Source organism: Pseudopipra pipra, chromosome 6 (assembly GCF_036250125.1).
Source record: "Pseudopipra pipra isolate bDixPip1 chromosome 6, bDixPip1.hap1, whole genome shotgun sequence".
Lineage (NCBI taxonomy): Eukaryota > Metazoa > Chordata > Aves > Passeriformes > Pipridae > Pseudopipra > Pseudopipra pipra.
Genome location: NC_087554.1, coordinates 56875552 through 56895175, shown reverse-complemented (window position 1 = coordinate 56895175; position 19624 = coordinate 56875552). Strand labels below are relative to the sequence as shown.

The following is a 19624-nucleotide window of genomic DNA, read 5'->3' as shown; positions in this document are numbered from 1 at the left end:
TCACGAGAGGGGGAGAAAGAAGTTTTCCTTTTGGTCCTGCAATATCTGCCTGCTCCAAAACAGGGAAAACACAGCTTCGAGTGCCATCTAGAGGAGTGCACACCTCTACAGAAAACTGTTCTGTTGGTTAAGGATGTAACTTCTCACAAAGATTTTCAAGCTGACTCTAGTAAGGATATATGAAATGAGAACGCTAAAAGCACCTGCATCTTCCTCAATATTTTTGCATGTATGTGAATACTCAAAAAAATTCAGTGATATCTGTAAATGTCTTAAAAAATTCTGCCTCAGCAACAAGATGTACTGATTTGTAATGATCCAAGGAATCCAAAGAATCTTAGAAGTGTCTGGAAAAGATAGCTAAGGAGCAGCCTGGGAACCAAAAAAATGAAAAATCTGTTGGGATCGTTTTCAGAAGTCCTTACTTCTGTGGGGATTTGTGTGTATTTGCAGAGGTATACATCAGTCCACACACAGAGGATCACAAAAGGTCCCTTTGTCATTCTCAGCACAGGGCAGGGATACAAAAGCACATCCTCTGGGGGATGGAGAGGTTGCACCGTGGTGGGAAGGCCTGTACTTCCCCTACCCAGTGCTGTGTCTGTGGCAAGTGAGGGACCTCCGAGCCAAAATGCAACTGAGTGAGCCCTGCCAGGCCAAGAGTGAAGCCATGCATTGCCACACACATTTGAGGGCTGGAAAGGTCTGCTGCATTTTTAGAGCTCAGAGATGGAGTGACAGGACAGGCTTTTCCCCAGTCCTTCTGTGGAATCCTGCTCTGGACCTCAGTCTCTCTCCCCTCTGCTGTACATCAGTCCCCAAGCGAAAAGTTCACTTTATGACTCCAATTCCAGTGTCAGGCAGAGGTGCACAGCCCTGCTAAGGCTCATGGAGCCCCAGCCACGTGTCAGTCACACCACTCCACAGCTGGAGCACATGCCCTGCTCTCCTTTCCTGTCACTTCAGAGTCACCCAGGGCAGAGACCACGCAGTGGTGGATATGGATGTAAGGCACCAGATGGCTCAGGGTTATGGCCCCTGTGTGACTGCAGAAGAAAAGGCAGCCAAGAGACATAACACTGGTCAGGGCCAGCACCTGGGCAGCCCAAAAAGAGCGAAGAGGCTCTCCAAGCACTGCCCCCAGTGCAGGTGGGATGCCTTTGCCGAAACAGCACCCATGCAGCAGCTTTGCTCTGCTCCCCCATCCTGTTTGCTGCACAAGACCAACACAGACATCCAAAAATCAGTCAGGGCTCCAGGGCAACTGAGTTGGAAGCTGGAAGCTGCCCCAAGGTTTAAATCCCAGGCATTTATCTCCAGCAAGTAGCCTGAACACTTAAAAATAGGTATTTCCCTAATTCCCTAATTCCTGAATGTTTTTTAAAATCTGCCCTCGCTATTGTAGGTGACCATATACATGGCTCAAATCTTAAAGTGGCCAGGAGTTTATTAAAAATATGCTTAAACACATGTAAGCAAACATTGTTAATGGAGCATTTAGGTTGAAATATATAATATCTTAAGATAAAATAGCACAGCAATAGTGGTCTCTGGTATATTAAGGTCTTCCACGTCTACATTAATATCAGACAGCTTGTCATATAACACTTGTCATATAACATTTTATTAACTCTGGGATAAGGTAATCACACAAAAAATTAAACATCACACACTGACTAATGGTTTTACAGGTATAGTCAGCTATCAGAAATTCTCGTATTATCAATGTGGACACCATGAGGAAGCGATTTCTCTGACAAAGACAAAAAGAAGAACGTTCCTTGATTTGCACAGGAACAAGGTTCAAATGTAATTTTTGGTTTTTATTTTAAGTGCACTTTTCAATTCACTTCAGAGTCGGCCTTGCCAGTTACAGTCTTTCTGTCCCTGCACATCTTCCAGATTCACTGCATATTTGGAATTCCAGTCTCGCTCAAAAAGGTTTTTTACCTGTTCCTGGATAGGCAGTTGCCTTCTTTGCAGATTGGTCCAATTCTGTTTGATAATTAGTCCCACGCCAGCTGTATTAGTGAAGTAATCTTCTGACCAGTTGGAAGTCCCTGTGCAATGGAAAAGTAGCTGATCAGAAAACATTCATTTCCCAGTGTTCTGTTGGATCTCCAGGCTTTGCTGATTTGCTGTATGACTGCAAATCTCATTAGGACCAATGAGGCAGCAAAAATCAGGTCACCTCCTTCTTATGCCAGACCTCAAGTTTCGGAAAGTAGGTATTAACTGCAACCCTGAAAATTCATAACCTTCTGCTTCCTTAGAGCCTGTGACAGAATGCACAAATCTACTAATTATAAATATGGGAATAGAGTGCAACACTTGATTATTAAGAGGGGTAAAAGCCACTGTTTGTCATGGGTTTCTCTGTTTAAAGAAAAGAGTCCTTAATGGACTTAATTCTCTTTACTTGTTGAAAGAAAACAAGAGAAGAAACAAGACCCTTGATCAATAAACCCTCAGGAGCTGTTCTGAGCTCAGCATGCAACGCCTGCTTCTAAACCAGGCAAAGCTGGGAATCCAGCTGCAGGCATTGTCTAGTCTCTCCCCAAAGCTACCTCAATTCAGAAAATCAAACACTGTGAAAAAAACAAATGTTTTGTCACTTAGCACTTCCCCTCGTGATTGCCTGAGTCAGAAAAATCTACTGTCAATTCCAGAAGGTGCTTAGGCATGAAAACAAATTATCTGCGTATCTGCCTTCAAAAGACAACTCAGTATGAAACAAGTTATTAAAGTATTAAAGGCAAATGGAGCTGCAAACCCTCAGCCAGTTGGAAAGATGGGCTATTTGCTGGTGTGCATTGCTTGGAGGATGAGCTGACTGAAATGACAGAGCCCTCTCACATCCCCTTTTTTGAGGGATCCTAATAAAAGAGTGAAACGTAAACACCATCCCAACTTTCAGGAACTGAGCAGCAATTGACATTACTGTTTTCTCATTTCCTTTCCTAGAGTTCTGTTCAACAAACAGTGCGTGGAATTAATTCCTCCCAGCAATTTCTTGTTATTAAAGCACGATAATGTTATACACTAGAGCACCAGCTATCACTGCGTCATTCTGAGCACACAGGCTGTGAAACTCCCACTGTGCTTGTCACAGGCTGTGCACTCAGCCTTGTCATGCTCTGTTCCTAATGGTTCACAATCATATGAAATAATCTCTTACTGAACTTGACCTACATTATCATCTCCCCTTCACATCTGTACTTCTTTACCCAGGACAGACTGCTTTATATGGCAAAATGAGATATTTTCTGATATTGCAGCCCATCCTGTCTCAGACTCAGTCCAATAGATCTGGAGACACTGTAAGTATTTGAAAGACTGGAATACGTACCAATGTAGGCTACTTTATCAGTGACCATGTATTTGTTGTGATTCACTCTCCCATAAGGAATGTTTGTGTGATTCAGAACTGGAACAATGAAGAGTTTCTGGAGGGAGAGAAATTAAAAATATAAACAGAAATACTAGAGTGAGGAACAGACTTCATGATTGGACAGTGCATGCTTTCTATAGTTTCAAAGAATAGAATAATATGAGGAGAAAAGAACATTCCACACTCTATTATTAAATATACGATAAAAGAAATTTTAGTCTTATCCAAGAAAACTAACAAATAGTACTTCCACTATACATAAAATTGGATAAGCAATTGCGATCAGATACAGATAATGTTTGCCTCACAATGTTCCATTAGTGGCACAGCTATTATCATTACAGGGCAGACAATTAAATGCAGTTTTAGACAGCTGTTTAATAGATCTGCATTTACCACTGATTGCTGCTCTTATTTTGTGCTAAAATGGGCTGATCACAGACATGAGGGGTACTGCAGGAAAAATGATGCCTAACTTTTTGTGTTAACTCTTACCAAAATCTTCATTTCTGTCCCTTTTTTTTTTTTTTTTTGACTAAAATCCTTTCTTTCTTCTGTGACATCTCTCTGTTGTGGTAACTGCATCATGTTGGGAGTATCCACACCATCCCCACTCTACTTGATACATTCCAGCCTAGTGCCTATGGCCTGTGCGTAATATTTAGTGTTCAAAAACAAGTCTATTTGTACAGATATAGCAGACCTCTCAATTGTAAAAAACTGATAGCAATTAGACCAATTTAAAATGCTCCATGCAGGAAGAGGTCTCTGAGAGGAGCACTAAGTTATCATATGAACTGTCACTGTCACGGTGCTCAGCAAAAGCAACTGCCTGGATAATGTCTCAAGTGCCACAGCCAGGCACATTCCTGATATCACTAGTGACTTGGGAATAGCTGCTTCCTCAAAGATTTTATCTTGGGCCTTATTTTCACAAGGATGTGAAACAGTCACTACAAAAACAGACAACCTGCTTCTCTAAAAGCACATGCAAACGGCAGCTTAGACTCAAAAATCAGTGTGGAGCCATATTCTCAAGCTGTCTTTCCAAAACCAGGTTTCTTATCATACCACGTCGACCCTGATGTGGGCATGTGGGTTGTTGAGAGCACGCAGGGACCTCAGATAGTTGAGCATGGCTGGGTCAGAGTGTGTCCAGCAGCTGGCCAGGAGCCGGACTTGCACTCTGTGGTTGAAAGCTGCACGTCTCAGAGCATTGTCAATGGCCGGCCAGTATCTGCAGAAAAGGAGGTTTGTGGAAAAAGGGATACTTTTTAAACAGTTCAGCAGAAAGCCATGACAACAAATTGAGACTACAAGTGACGCCGTGCACAGATGGGATCTCTGATATCTCGTAAGTGGAGCACTTGTGCCTTCCCTGGAGGGGATTTCGGCCTTTTACCAAGTCCGTTCTTTTCACAGTGTGTTTTGAGGCCTCCCAACTCTGCCCAATTAGGTTGGAACTGATCAAAAAGTTTAAAGCTTAATAAAGTGCGTGTACACAGATACATACACAGCATGATGCCATCATGCCCATTTCCTTAGGAAACTAAAAATAACGACAGTAACTCCAGTGTAAAGCCAGATCATGCAGCAGAGAATAAAAAGGACAGTGCAGAGGTCAGAGGAAAGTCTAAGAACCGTTTTGCAGAATATGGCCTTTTCAGAGACCTGGAGACTGTTTCAAGTGTCCACAGGGGTCCTGTGCCATGACCCTGCGTGGGCAGGCTCCATCCCTCCCCACCCCTCCTTGCCCTCTTTAGCATGCTGTGTGCCCCTAAGGTAACAGACACAGCTGTGCTCTCCTGAACACGGGAAAACCCGTTTTCCTGACACTTGTGTTGGCAGTAGCTTAGGGAAAAATTTTTAACATCCTTCACCCAGCTACACAACACTAAGAGCTGGACAATGCACATCTCAGGGCTCGTAACTCCAAACACCCACACAGCATTTTCATTCTATAGATCGTAAGAAGTGTTGCATGGAGGAAGACAAGCATCTTTAGTACAGATTGGAGGGCTGATACAGAGAGAGGACTGGCACTGGCTCACAGTCCCATGAGCAATGATGAATTAATTTGCCTAACTTAATCCTTTTGGTCTTATGTACAAAGGCCTGAATTCTCTAATCCTCCCTCGTGCATCATCCTATTGCGATCAATGGACTGGCCCTGTGCTCTCAGGCTCAGCTGACTTATAGATCCTGAAAAACTTTGAAAAACATGCTATTTGAAATGCTATTTTTGAACGGTTTTAATTTTTTAAATATATCAGTTTTTAGTTGATTAACACTCAGGCATTAGACAGCAGCTTTGTTTCCTCTGCCTCAGCTGCTGGAGGAACTTAACCTGAACTAATCAGCCTCAATTCATGGCACTACAGCTGGTTGCTGTGGAGATAGCCCCAGGCCCTGCACCACTTTCCCTGGGCCTTTCAAACTCTTGTTTGCATCTGATCAGCCCTAGATGTCACAAATGGTGGATTAAGCCTTCAGATGAAGAAAAGGGAGTATTAACACAATCCTAAGGGGGGAAAGAGACTTTCTGTGAACCTATTCGTGGCTAAAAGCAGGAGGTGAGAAGCCCAGAGACTCAACTGTATGACACAGAAACTGAAAATGCTCTAAGGTGTTTGATTTATTAAAAATATCCTCCAAGTGGAAGTTAGTCTTGAGATTTTGTTTCTTCCTGCTAACACACACATGCCCCAGCCAAACAACAGAGGCTTTACACCACCATGACATAGGACATAATGCATTGTATCATTCCGGCTTAATGGCAACCCAGAGCTTACCCTATTCTTTGCAAGCCACGTTGTACACAATTATTTCTCTTGAACTTCTTTCTCAGGTTATTTAGCTGTTTGGAAAACTCAGAAATGTTATAAGCAGATAATTCAGAGCACTTGGTTGCATGTAAAAGTCCTAATTCAAGCATATCTAAGAAGATTTGGAGTCTTAGTGCTGCCCCATGACTGACTAACTTTCTGTGTTACTCAGATTTGAGTTGATGTGCAGAGTCTGTATAATTCTGCTGTGACCTTGGGCAGCCCACCGGGACCGTGGCAGTGGTTCACCACATGCACGCTCTAGGCCAGGTTAGGTGGGGCTTTGAGCAACCTGATCTAGTGGAAGGTGTCCCTGCCCATGGTGGGGTGGGGGGAGGAACTAGATGATCTTTAACCCAAACCATTCTATGATTACTCCAGACCACCACTACCACCCTCTCTCTGAGAGCATGCTGCTGTTCATATCCAGAACTTGGATGTCCTTAGATGGAATTATTAGAAAGAAATTAAAAACAACACACCCCAAAAAAATCACCACAGAATTTTCTTTTAGAGACTGTTTCAGCTCTCATTGCAGAGGTCAGCAAGGACAGCTAGTTACCATCCTCTAAACTATGGGTCAAATACATCAAACAGGCAGCAGAGCCAGAAGTCAAGACTCCTCAGAAGTAAAGGACAGAAAAAAAGAAAAACAGGAGCAGAAAAGGAGACCAAAGCAATATTTTCTCTGAAAAGTCTGATGTCAGATATAGATCTCTCATATTCCCTTTCCTCTCTCTACTCTGTTGAACTCTTTCATAGAGCCCCTCTGCTGAACTTTGAAGGAAGCTGTACCTGACTAGTGTGGCACTTCACAGTTTTCTTGCAATGTGAAGAATAGAGGAGGCTGCTTTAAAACACTAGCAAAGCACATGGGCAGTATTGGATACCATCCTTCCTGTAGCATCAGTATTAGAACCATAGAATCCCAGAATCATTAACGTTGGAAAAGACCTTTGGGATCATCAAGTCCAACTGTCAACCCAGCAGCACCACCATGTTCACCACTAAAACATGTACTCAAGTGCCATGTGCATACCTATTTTGAACACTTCTAGGGATGGTGACTCCACCACTTCCCTGGGTGTCTAATGCTTGACAACCCTTTCTGTGATATTTTTTTCCTAATATCTAGTCTAAAACCCCCCTGGCACAACCTGAGGCCGTTTCCCCTCATCCTGTCCCTTGGTACCTGGAAGGCACAGTCCACGGGACAGTTGTAAGTGCAGAGCAAAGCCTCAGTTCTCTCCACTCTGAATGTTTTCATTGCAGAAAGGGGACAATAGTATATTTTTCCCTTAAATAGTTCAAGTCAACTTATTCGCTCAAGGTTAAAATTGTACCTTCTTGGATGAGTAAAACGGCTGGTGGGAAAATATTCCATAACAGAAACGTACACAAACTTCCGTGCCTGACTGATAATACTGATTATAGAATAGAGGTCATGGGTGCGACCTTTTGGACAAAATGCTGGAGGAGAAGCCTGTAAAGAAGAAAACACACAGATCAGTGATTTAAGTGTTTTTGGTTTTTTTCCTTGGTCAGACTGTGACTCAATTATATTCAGATCTGTCCAGTTTTCATTAAAATAGCACAAAACACTTGAGGTGGACTACTATCATTCCTCATGCCTTCCATGTCCTGATGGGTGAGATATTTATTGATTTATTGAGCCAAGGGGTGATTAAAAGAGACCTGCACACTGTTCCTGCCATAGTACCTGACAGCTGATGCTCGGTCGATCCTTATTCTTTGAGTAGGTCCAGAGAAACCTGATGAAAAAATTATTATCCAACTGGAACACAAGTAACTGAGGAATGCTGAAGAAACTTTCCTGACCATTTCTTAAACATAGTTTACAGTCTATTATTTTATTTTCAAACATACTTACAGAAAAATAGGCTTTTGTCAAGATTCCATTAAATTCTACTTCCAGAGGCCGACGGTTGTTAATGTGGGTAGAATAATTAAGAGGCCAAGGGAATGGGATGGTAGCATTAGCATATCCAAGATCCCAGTAAGTACTAAATGTTTTCCAGAGGTCTTTGGCCAAGCAGCTGCAGTTGTATATCACAGCACCAAACTCCTTCACCTGCAAAGAGAGCAAGATATGTCACAGCCCCAGAAGGAGCCATCTCCAGGGGTTTCTTTGCTGCTCCTTCCACTCAGTCAATATTTAATATCATTATGATTTTTCTCTGTTGTGTGCTAGAACACAAATTTTCCACCAGATTTTTGAATATGCAGCAGCAGAGCTTACCTGAGATAAAGACCTCCAGTCCATGTTTGCACTACCAATATATATGTGTTTCATGTCTACTATCCAGAATTTGCTATGCAACACTCCTCCTGTCAAATGTCCAAAATCAATCTTTTTCACATGAGCCCCTGAAGAAAAATTGGGAGGAGGGGAAAAAAGAATTTAGATAAAGCATGGAGATGGTTCCTCAACAGCCAGAACATGTCTGCATATCTAACTCTTGCAGCCAGTAATAACTACCAAAATTCACAAGCTCTCATTCCTGAGAACACAGTAATTTGAAGAAAATATGCAAAACGTGAACTTTCAGAAAAACCCTTAAGGGTGTGACAACATACAAAGAAACCATGAACTAGTAAACAGATAGTGCTTATCCTGTGAACCTGTGTAAGCACCATGATGGAACAGGCCCTGCAGACCAGTTTCCCTCACGTGTCTTTTTGAAGTGCTGAAGCTCTGAGTGTGTCACTGAAGGGAAATAATTACCTTTTTCCTCTAAAAGTTCAAGGTCTGTTGATTTTGTAGCCAAAGTTGGCACACTTGCTGCAACATACACAGAGACATTCTCTGCGAGTAATCTCTCAAACCTCTTCAGAATATCTTCACCCTGTGTAGTACATTGTTATTTTTTATATTTTGTTATAAAACATTTAGTAAGATATATGTAAGTACAGTGTTACTGATGGGCACTTCCTCTGAAGAACCCCAAGGCAAGGAAGGTCAGAAATTTCACCTATTTCATGAGTGTTTCAAGTAAAGGAAAAAGGGAACAAAGATTCTGATCCAACGTATGAATCAAAGTTTGTTTTCTGTCATTTAATGCTATTAGATATAATGTTTAAAACTATAACCACAAACATCCCAGATTTCAAAGGTTAATGTCCCAGTGCAGATCAACTGCTAGATCCTGATGCTCAGCAGATACCTGGGGTCATCTCTCCCTGAGGATAAAGTTGACAGAGACTGTCCTACACTGAGCTGTCCCTGAGCAGAGATGGGGCTCGGCCTTATGTCTGTCACTTTCACTTCTTCTCATGTGGAGTAAGTGACTCATTTTATACCACCAGAGACACCTGGGGAGGAAGACAAGAAGAGCAGTCCCAGAGAGTCCATATGGACAGTGAGGAAGGTGTGCCAGGAGGGAGGCAGAGGCTGAGGCCGCAGTAATAACCAACCCAGCAGCTGGTCCATCAGCAAACAGCACGATTCCCAACACAGCTAAGCTCCATACCTGCCTGAAACAGGGTGGCCTTATCCTTTCTATTTTCAGAACAGTCCCCCAGACCCTGCTCAGGATTGCCTGGGAGGTTGCTAGCTGCCACAGGCCAAAGTGGAGCCAAGGGAAAATTAAGCATGATGGACAGTTGCAAGGTGAGCCTGGGCCATGGCCTCTGTCATTTATTTCTGGTAGTAGAGTCAGAGAGGCCCCACAGGAAGCCTGGTCACTCAGGGTGCCCAGGAGGACAGCCCTGCAAAGTAGAATGAACCTCCTTAGGTGCTGTCCAATGGCAGGAGTCAGGGACAGCTGCACAGTGGGCAGATGCAGGTGCTGTGAGAGAAGCAGCCTCTGAAGCAGTCAAAAGTCCAGCAGACTTTGCTTCCTGACCCTTCCAATTAACCAGTGGGAACTGGCACACTCACTTGTGTACATGAGATCCTGTGGGGCTTCTCAACTCTGCCACTGGCAGCCCCTAGCATAGGTGGACCATCCACAGGGTAAGCAAGTGTGGGTTTGAGGCTGATCTCTGCTTGCTCTTAAAATACAGCATAAAAGTACTCAGAGCCATGGACAGAGCCCAGATGGAGTGTAACTTTACTGAAGAAGGAAGGCTGGAGTGTTGCTTCAGACTGGCATGGAAAACTTTCCTGGGTTTGCAGGAAGAGTCAAGCAATGTCCCTGAGAGACAGACCTCACAGCCAATCTGCCACATGTACACAAGAAATACAACCACAGATGTGCTTGATTTTATCTTACCTGCTTGGAAGATGAGTCATTGACACTGATATCCTTCCCGGTAAGAGACCAATAGTAAGAAGCCACATGAATTTTTTCCTGGGCTAGATCAAGCAACCTCATCCAAGCTTGATACAAGGGTTTGGCTGCAGTGCTATTTATCTCAAAGGGTAAGTCATAAGGAACATTTTCCACCAGGTCAAAGCTGCAATGGCAATTGGACATTATGAAGCAAGAGACAGTGACCCAAGCAGGACACCTGTCAGGCCATACAATTGGGCATTTCAGAAGTCAACCTCAAAATCAAATAAGCTGAGCTGGATAAACAAGCTGGGAGTACTCTCTATCCCTAGTTTTTATAGCCAGGCTTAGACTGTACATGCTGCAGAATGACTTCTCAGTAGCTGTTCCGAGCTTTTCATTTTACCGTCCTTAAGATGAGGAAAAAAGTAACCTTGTGGGGCTGTCTGTCACTTCAATACCTTCTCCACCCTCTCGCAGGACAGACAGCCCCTGCCATTCCAGCCTCTGAGAGGAGGTGAGACCAGCAGAGGTTGATTTGCCAGCTGGTCTCCTTGCTGCCTCCCACCATTGTCACAAAGGGAGGGTGGCTGGAGGTGGCACAGGAGCAACAGAGTTGTGCTGAACATACAAGCACAGGACTGGGAGTGGAGCTCTGATACTGCCCCTACTGCTTCTCATAGCAGGCAGCTACTAATTACCCAGTGCCTAAACAACAGCCACACTCTTCCCAAATTAATGTTTCTTTATCAACTTATAATACAACAGGAAGAGAACAAATTGCATACTGAAATTATCAGTATTGTAACTAGTTCTCCACCTGGTGACTGCTTGTCCACATGCCATCAAACCTGACTCACCTGCAGGAGTCATTGGATCTAATGGTGTCCTCCTCAGCTATTGTGGTTCTTGGGAGATCTCCGTAGAGTCCTTCTTCCTCCTCCAGCTCTTTGTAAATGCTGACAACTGTTTCTTCTCCGTTAGGATCAATTGTGCTGTCCACTCTCAGGAAGTAAACAGTCATCGCGACAACAACGCCAAGCATCAAAATTGCCCCTAAGATTTGAAACTAGAACAGAACCCATACAGGAAAAGATTTAAGTGATCACCAAGTCACTGATAACACCAGTGAAAGGATGACTACCTCTTCAGTTGAATAAATCACAATCTTTGAATAGTAGTTCTGCTTTCAGCTACTGCCAGACAGTGTTCTTAGATGCACCACTTAAAGTGAGGACCACTTGTTCAAGGTCAGCTTGGATAGGACTTTGAGCAACCTGATCTAGTTGATGTCCCTGCTCATTGGAGGAGGGTTGGACTAGATGACCTTTAAAAGGTCCCTTCCAACTCATACTGTTCTGCGATTCTATGACCACAAACTAGGTGAGGGTTGCTTAGTTTTGATTTATTTTTTTCTGTGCCAACATATCAACCCCCTGTTTTTTTCCCCAAACCTTTGATTAGTTTGACATTGATTAGTTTTATTTTAGCACAGGACCAGTGGATGTTCAACAAAATTTCTACCAAAATCAAAACAAGGAAATCCCTAACACAAGATTACCTGTGGGATCAAGCCCACCACTACCATAAAGAGAAAGTTCATGAAGTCAGGGGAGAAAAATCAGGTCAGAAGCAGAGGGAAGTTTTGTGGTTTCTGAACATGTTCTGCTTTTGTCGTCTAACTTAAACTCACTTAAGTGAAACTATAGAAATCTCATTTATCCATGTCAACAGTATTCCCTTGTCATTCTAGTGTTGTGAGTTAGCTTCATTTCCCTTTTGCTGTACTTTCAGGGTTTTTTTCCTGAATGTAGATTAAAAAAAAAAAAATACCCTGGCTACATTGCATATCCAGGTCTGGAATCCAGCCACTCACTTGCTGGAAAGTATAGCACCAGGCTCTAAATGCTGCCCTGTACTGAGGAGGAAAAGACAACCACCAGTGCAGATCCGTTTCCCCCCAACAATTATGATGTCTGGCTCCCTGTGGCAATTCTTGGGAGCTGGGAACATCCACCAGCCTGTGATAGGCAATGTGCACTTCAGAGCTGAGCTTTTGAACTTCTAGGCAGGAGAACCAAGTCTGGGGTGGTCGTGAGGCTGTAGCCATAAATCTGAGCTCCCAGAGGGCCACATGGGAAAACTGCACAGGAACCAGTGGCCTCCGAAAGTTTCTATTTTGATTTCTATGCGGATAAATCTTCTTTCTTTTAATTTTCTCTGCTTTTCTCATAACCTACAGTGCTGCCATTGATTTCAGGCAGTGACTTGAATGAGAAAAACATTTTAAAACTATCTACTTAAAATTTTGCCCTCTGTCTTGTTCTCCATCTCATCAAGGGCAAAAAACCCCAAACTCAGCAATTTTTGACAGTTCTGCATTTCATCCCATGAACACGCTGACAAGACTTAAACATTGCCCAGGTTTTAGAAGACATTCCTAAGGTAAGAAATCTATTTTGAAGTCACATCCTGGCTGTCACCATGCTACGCACTGTGATGTCCAGGTGCTCCAGGCATGCTGAATAAATGAATAAATGAATACATTAATAAATGCTATGTTAATGGTGGAAGTGAAGCTCTTTGTATGAGCGTGGTTTACTTCCTGAGCCAGACAGAGCTGCGGGATTTAGCTCCACATTACTCTCTCTTGGCAAGGTTTGATCAGTCTACCAGATAAATCAATGAGGGTTTTGTCACTCACTTGTTTACAAATAGGATTGAAACCTACATGGATTTCTAAAATGGGCAATAAAATCGTTCCTCTTAATCTGTTATTTCTTTTCAGAAATGTAATCTCAGCTCTTGTAAGCAAATGTAGTATATCCCCATAATTACCGTTTTGATGTCTTTTTGATTGTTCACGCCTAATTTCATGTTGGAGGACTCATTAAACCTCAGGGATGTTTTTAATGCCTTTTTCACAATCTGAAAAACAGAAATGTATGCAAGGGGAAAAATAAAGCTTTATGACAACATTTGTGTACAGCCAGTCACAGACAAAAAAATGCAGGTTACTGCCATTGCTTTATATAGTGCTCTGAAATTTAAGTACAGATCTGTGCAACATCCTCCCTGTATTATATGGATCTTGAGTGACATTAACAGATTCCAAAGTGAGAGAGAGAGACAGGTCCCTGCAGTTTTTCCCTGGTGCTGTCTACACACAAAAATCCCTGCAGTAATTGATGTGTAAACAACTGCATCGCTGCCTCTTCCAGCCATCCTTCAACACCCACTTTTGTCCTGTTACAAGTGAACATATTTGCCAACAAGCAGTAATTAAAGTGCAGAAGCTGTGGGTGATAGTGTACAGCATCAGTGTCATCCTTGTCTGACTCAGGCTCCTGCTCTCTTCCTGTGCCTGTGAGTTGCCTTCAATGCCAGTGTCTCTTCCAGAAGGGAGTCTGTTAAGAGGACAGGGACGAGGCTGAAATAAAAATTCCCCCTCTGCCCTGTTGCAGCCATGACTAGAAAATAAGTTGTCTTCTTTTCCTCTTCAGGCAATATTGCTCCAATCTTGTGTTACCACCAGCAGAGGCAACTGTAAGAGCAACTACCAAAATATGCCGAAATTCATAGCAGATGGTCAGGCAAGGGGAGTTGGCACTTGCCTGTTTTGCCTTCTCAAAAACTTGACAGATGCCCAGTGGGTCACTCGTCATCCCTGCATTGGCAGAGGTGAATTTACCCCATAGGAGTCAGCTGTCATTTTTCGTGCTCAGAGGCAAGAAGCACATCCTGGGGTGTGGTAGATTTCAGAAAGTGCTACCAGATGACATCACCACCTGCCCAATCCCCAAATTACCACTTCCAACCCTTGAGCCACTGGGTGTTTGTATCCTGGAGGATGGTATCGGATATGTAGTTGCTCTGTGGGTGGCCACACTCAAGCTTTAGGTAGGAAGGATCCTGCCAGACTTGTCCCATCCATCTTGCCATATGTTCACAGCTATTGTCACCTGAACTGGATGGGCTTATGGTGTCTGCCCTGCCCCACCAGTAAGGCAGCATGGCCATACACATTCATGCTGCATCCAACTCCTGCCCACTCCATCTTTCTGTACGGATGCTGTGACTGCATGGACCAGGCAGGAGTTGGACACAGTACAGATACAGCCCCAAAGGCTTCTTGTGGTACCCAACTCACAAGAACTGGTGGAGCTGAACCAAAAGGATGGAGGATGCCTTGGAAGAGAAGGAAGGTGAGTCTGAAACAGTAACTTGGGAAATGCAGAGAGGGATGTGAAAAGAGCAGATGAGAAAGAATGACAAAGATGGGAAAGGTAGAGATGGAAGAAAATGTACAAACACTCATGCTTAAAAGCATACTAGAGCTGCAGAGAGGAAAGCTATGTTTCCATTTCAGGGTCTGTTTGTTGCTATCATCTGTAATCACTATAGCAGTGTCCACCTCCCAAGGCAATTTTACTCACAATTTTCACTGTCACTTCCCTTTGCTGCCCCCAGGCTCAGCTGCAAGCTTTTACACTAGAAATAGTTATAAATGCTGGCAGGTAAACATCCATTCTCCCAGCCCCAGAGAAATGGGGTGGCTGCCAGCAGTGAAGGACACTTGGCCATTCCCTGGTTAATGTCAGGTCCCCATGCCCCCGAGATCCCAGTTGATGTTTTAAGCACAGTATGAAGACCCAATGTCTTACCCCAGAGAGCTGACAGTCCAAGCAGACTGGGGGGCATATAGCACACCATGCAGAGAGAGCTGTGTGACAGCAACACATATCATTCCCCACCCTCAGAGAAAGTGGTCACATACCAACCCAGAAAACTTAGTGGGAAGAAAGGGAAGAGAGAGCAAGAGAGAAGATCCTAAAGAGTTGGGTAGGAAACTGAGGCAAAGGGATTTTGAAGGAGGAGGAGAAAGGCAGCTGACAAACAGCAGCAGCTGCCCTTCAGCCTGGACCAGGAGAGCCCACTGAGGCTGCAGGTCACACTCCACAGCTCGTGGCTTTGGCACAGCTGTCCCAGTCAGCTGGGCTGGCCAGGAACAAACAGCTACTGCATGTGCTTCTCAGCACAGAACCAGAGCTGAGAGGTGACACCTTGTCCCTCTGGCCCCCAAAGTCACATTTGGTGACCCAGGCAGTGTCTTGGTAAGGAACTGCAGCTGTCAGCACACTTACAGACATGTGATGACCGCAGGAGGATAGAGCTTACCAGAAACTTGTTTCAGTTCTCTTTTTCAGCAACAGTTACAAGATGGTTTAAAATAGCAGCATTTTTCTTAAAATATGAAAGTGAACAGATCTTATACGTGCTGTCATAGAATCATCTATCATTTGGCTCAAACAAAGCCCTTCTTGACCCTATCTTTGACTGGTGATAGGTTAGAGTCCCACCTGCTGTACAGAAGTCATGAGAACTACACTAAAATAGGCAGTCTGATTTTCAAGAAGGAAAACATCAGAGACTCAGACAGAATTCTTAAGAATAATACTGTAGCTGGTCAGCAATTAGCTATGGCTCCCTTGAAGCTTTCAGGGCTTTACCAGCTGCCAATTTCAATGACTGAAGTTCATCCAAGAGTAATAAATACAAATGCTACTTAGCATTGCTTCACAGGCTGGAACACCAGCTAATACCAGGCTGCTGAGTATACACAGGAGATTGCTGTTTATAACATTAAGCTTGCTTTCTCCCTTCCCCCAGAATAACTTTTCATACTTCTTTTCTCCACCAGTAACACACTGTATGAAATTTTGGATTTTAAACACAAGGATGCGCTTTTTCACTACACAAAATCCTCCACAGGAGCTGTTTGAAGCTCCCCAGATGAACAAGGTGCGTTTCTCTCTCCATGTCTAACCCCAGCTCTCTCAAGATGATGGCAAATGTTCTTACCATCCTGGAAGATCTCCTTCTGTGTGGATGTCCTGCTGCACTCTGATGTTACTCCCAACTCCATGTACGAGGGGCAGCGCGCATGTTTCCGTCAGCAGATTTGTTTGGGGCTCTTCTGGTTTTTTGCCCTCCTCCTCTAGATCACTTCCTCTTAAACACCAAGTTTCACAACACGCACTGACAGAGTCCCAAGTTACCACCTAGTTGTTGTGACCCAGTTCTTAGACGCCAATTCACCTCTTTGACATAACTTTCTGCAGTGTCTGAGTTTGCCTGGTTCAAACTCTGTTGGATGGCCAAGTTCCCGCTCAGTGGTGTGAAGTCAGAGTCTACATCAGCACGAGAAAACACTGGTTGTGGTTGGAAGGGCTGCTCAGCTTTGGTGCTGTTTGCATCCTGGACATGGCAATATTCTCACTGCATCACTCTTAACCCACCAGAAGCTTCATTTTAAACAAACAAACCCTTCAAACCCACCTCTCTGCCCAGTTCCTCTTGCAAGCACTCTCCTGCTCAATCATCCTTGGACAAATATAAGGAAGCAAATTAGCTCCTTTGAAATAATACAGCTTTTGTCTCAAACACACGGCATTTGGAATTTGCAGTGATGTTGTTGAGGGGTAAGGTTACATCTGACATTGAGTTTGGGGCAACTTCTAAGAAATTATGTCTTCTGTAAAAATCCAAAGGCTGCACCTCAGCTGACACAACTCACTGTGGCAACACTGGTGTTACTCTGCAGGCAGCCCCTCATTCCTACTGAACCCAAGAATGCAGTTCCCTAGTTTAGTATCAGAGGAAGGATGCAGTAAGGAATCAATGGAGAGACAACTTGGCACATGAGGCTTTATCGTACCTTGTATTAAGCTGCTGAAGACAGAAAAGCTAAGAGGAGCCAGCAGATAGGCTCAACAGAAAGAGGCCTTTCTCTGGGAAGCTGAAGGTGTTGTTAGTTCTCTGCTTCCCCTGGGACCAAAACACAAGCACTGACTCCAAAAAGGGCAAAAGTTAGAGAAAAGAAGATGGTGGAGTAGATAGGACACCTGTCTGACCAGCCAGGTCTCTCCTGAATTTACTGCTGTCCACAGATCACTTGTCACTGAGGCTATCCCAAATCTCTATTGAAAGAGCTTAAAAACAAGGCAAAGGCTGCTGCCGTCCCTGTAGACTTGGGTTACCAGAAAGCTGGAGGCAGGATCTGCAGCCAAGGAAAAGAGACAGCTCCAGAGAGCCAGCACACTAAAGTCCAAATCGCCCCCAGAAGTGTCCCTGTCCCTCCGCTGATTTCAGAGGCTGAGCATCCCAACTAAATATTTCAGCTAAGAGCCTGCTTGTGTGCAGGACTGAAATCCTGGCACGAACTATGCCAACATAAATCACAAAAGCTCCCACTGACTTCATGATCATACCACACAGGCAGCAGCGTGAACTTTGTATCAAGTTCAGGACTTATCATTTATTGCTCCAATATCATCAGTTTAGGTCAAACTGGGGAGGCTGGGTTATATCAGGGGAAGAGTAGCTTCCAGAAAAAGGGCCTGTATTTCTACTTCTTGGCAGCTCTCTAACCACTTGCAGCACTGATACATTCCATCCTCGTCCTCTCCAGTTTGCAAAATCCTGCTTTCCTTCTGCTCACCTGATCTCACATACCAGCCCAACAGCAGTTGTACACTTCTATCTTACTAGCAGCGTTGTAGTTTTGAGAGGTTAAGTGTGGAATATGTGGAGAGAATATGATTCTATTTGACCAACTCATGCAACTGAAAGGAGGAAAAAAGCGAGCGGCAAGTTTCAGGGCAAAGAAGGAATCTCCTTTGTTCTGCCTCTTCCCCATCTCTCAGAGAAGGCCCCTTCTAGTTGCTCTGGCTGACTTGCCACCATCCCCCAGACAGAGTATGTACATCTCTGGCTGTATGGTTGGATTGCACTCTGTGGTTAACATACTCCCTCTAAAAAAGCATGCTTGGACTCCAGTTTGTCAGAAGGGTGCATTAAAAAACACAGCGAAAAGAGCTTTTTCTGCCTGTGTGGGAGATTTGTGAAGAAGAAACTGCCAGTTTAACACATTCTCATCTCCGAGAGCTAATTATAGATGAAAACATCACTACCACTGCAGAGATTACTACAAAACTACATTTTTTGTTGCACGAGAACAAGGAGGCTGGGTTCCAAACACCAACAGCCAACAGAAGGATGGGAGGCAGGAACAGCCAGGGTCCTTACACTTGAAAAGAAAAATTATTTATACTTTGTGCCAGAAGATTGTATACTCAAATGAGCTGGGGGAGGAAGGGGGGGAACCCAAAAGAAGTCATTTCAGGTCAAGAATTTGGAAGTGATTCAGCTGACAAGCCTAGAGAAAATGTCAATAAAATTGTGATCTGTTCAAAAATGTTTTTTAAGATTTACTCAATTTACACGTTTTAAAAAATTCAATAAATTCACTAACATATCTGACCATGGACTTAAAAAATTTAAGTTGAAATATTTAACTTATTTGGAATCATCTTATAAAATCTAAAATTAAATACTAAATACTTATGAAGCATGTTTTGTTTAGAAAAATATTTCAATTGAAAAAAAAATAAAAAATGCAGTGATTCGTGTAGCTCAAGGGATTACAGAGAATCCTCTGCTGTATCAGTGCTGTCACTTGTGTGGCACTCACTCTCCAGTGACACCTAGGAAAGAGGACTTGCAAGTATTAGGAAAAGCTTCAGTGTGTGCTGTCTTGAATATATCTGGCTTTGTATTACAAAAATTATACTCCTCTTTTATTTGCAAAGTACCTGCCAACCCAGGACACCACTGGCCTGATGCAGTCACACTCCTCATGTCCTCCTGGACATAGAGAGTAATTTTTTGCTTACAGAGAGGTTGCTTTCCCTGAGATGAAGGTGTGTCATGAGCTGTGTTATAATCCATCCTCTTCGAGCCTGCCCAGCTGTCAGTAGCTGGGAGGGAGATCCATTCCCTGGGAGAAACAATGCCCAAAAGTGACCTGCTCTCTGTGGTAACTGCTCTTGCTAAAGCCACAGGTCCTCTTGCTGCAACTGAATCTCACCCATGCCTCTGGATCCTTTCTTGTCTATGAAGTGTTCCCAGGTGCCAGGTGGATGCTGCATATTTTTTTTTGTGTGTGTTTGTATTATATTTTTTTCCTTCTTATGGTTCCTGCAAGTTGAATGTTGACAGAAATGTCAATGTTGAACAAACCATTTCTGGCACCAGCTCCTTTGGCAAGTACAGTGTTTTCAGTAATTTCTGCTCAGAGGAGGAAAAAAGGCTTAATCAGGGTTGCATCCTAG

General features: G+C 43.6%; 1 protein-coding gene across 1 annotated transcript; it reads right to left on the bottom strand.

Annotated features, from left to right (window-relative positions):
• Positions 1 to 1594: 1594 nt before the first annotated feature.
• PLD4 (phospholipase D family member 4) lies at positions 1595 to 16429 on the bottom strand. Its single transcript, XM_064659351.1, has 11 exons — positions 16314 to 16429; positions 13290 to 13379; positions 11312 to 11520; positions 10452 to 10635; positions 8963 to 9083; positions 8477 to 8604; positions 8108 to 8308; positions 7560 to 7699; positions 4463 to 4628; positions 3350 to 3446; positions 1595 to 2060 (listed from the first exon to the last, which is right to left on the bottom strand). The coding sequence occupies exons 1-11, from the start codon at positions 16314 to 16316 to the stop codon at positions 1852 to 1854; spliced, it is 1548 nt and encodes a 515-aa protein (XP_064515421.1). The 5' UTR covers positions 16317 to 16429; the 3' UTR covers positions 1595 to 1851.
• Between the last annotated feature and the right edge of the window lie 3195 nt (positions 16430 to 19624).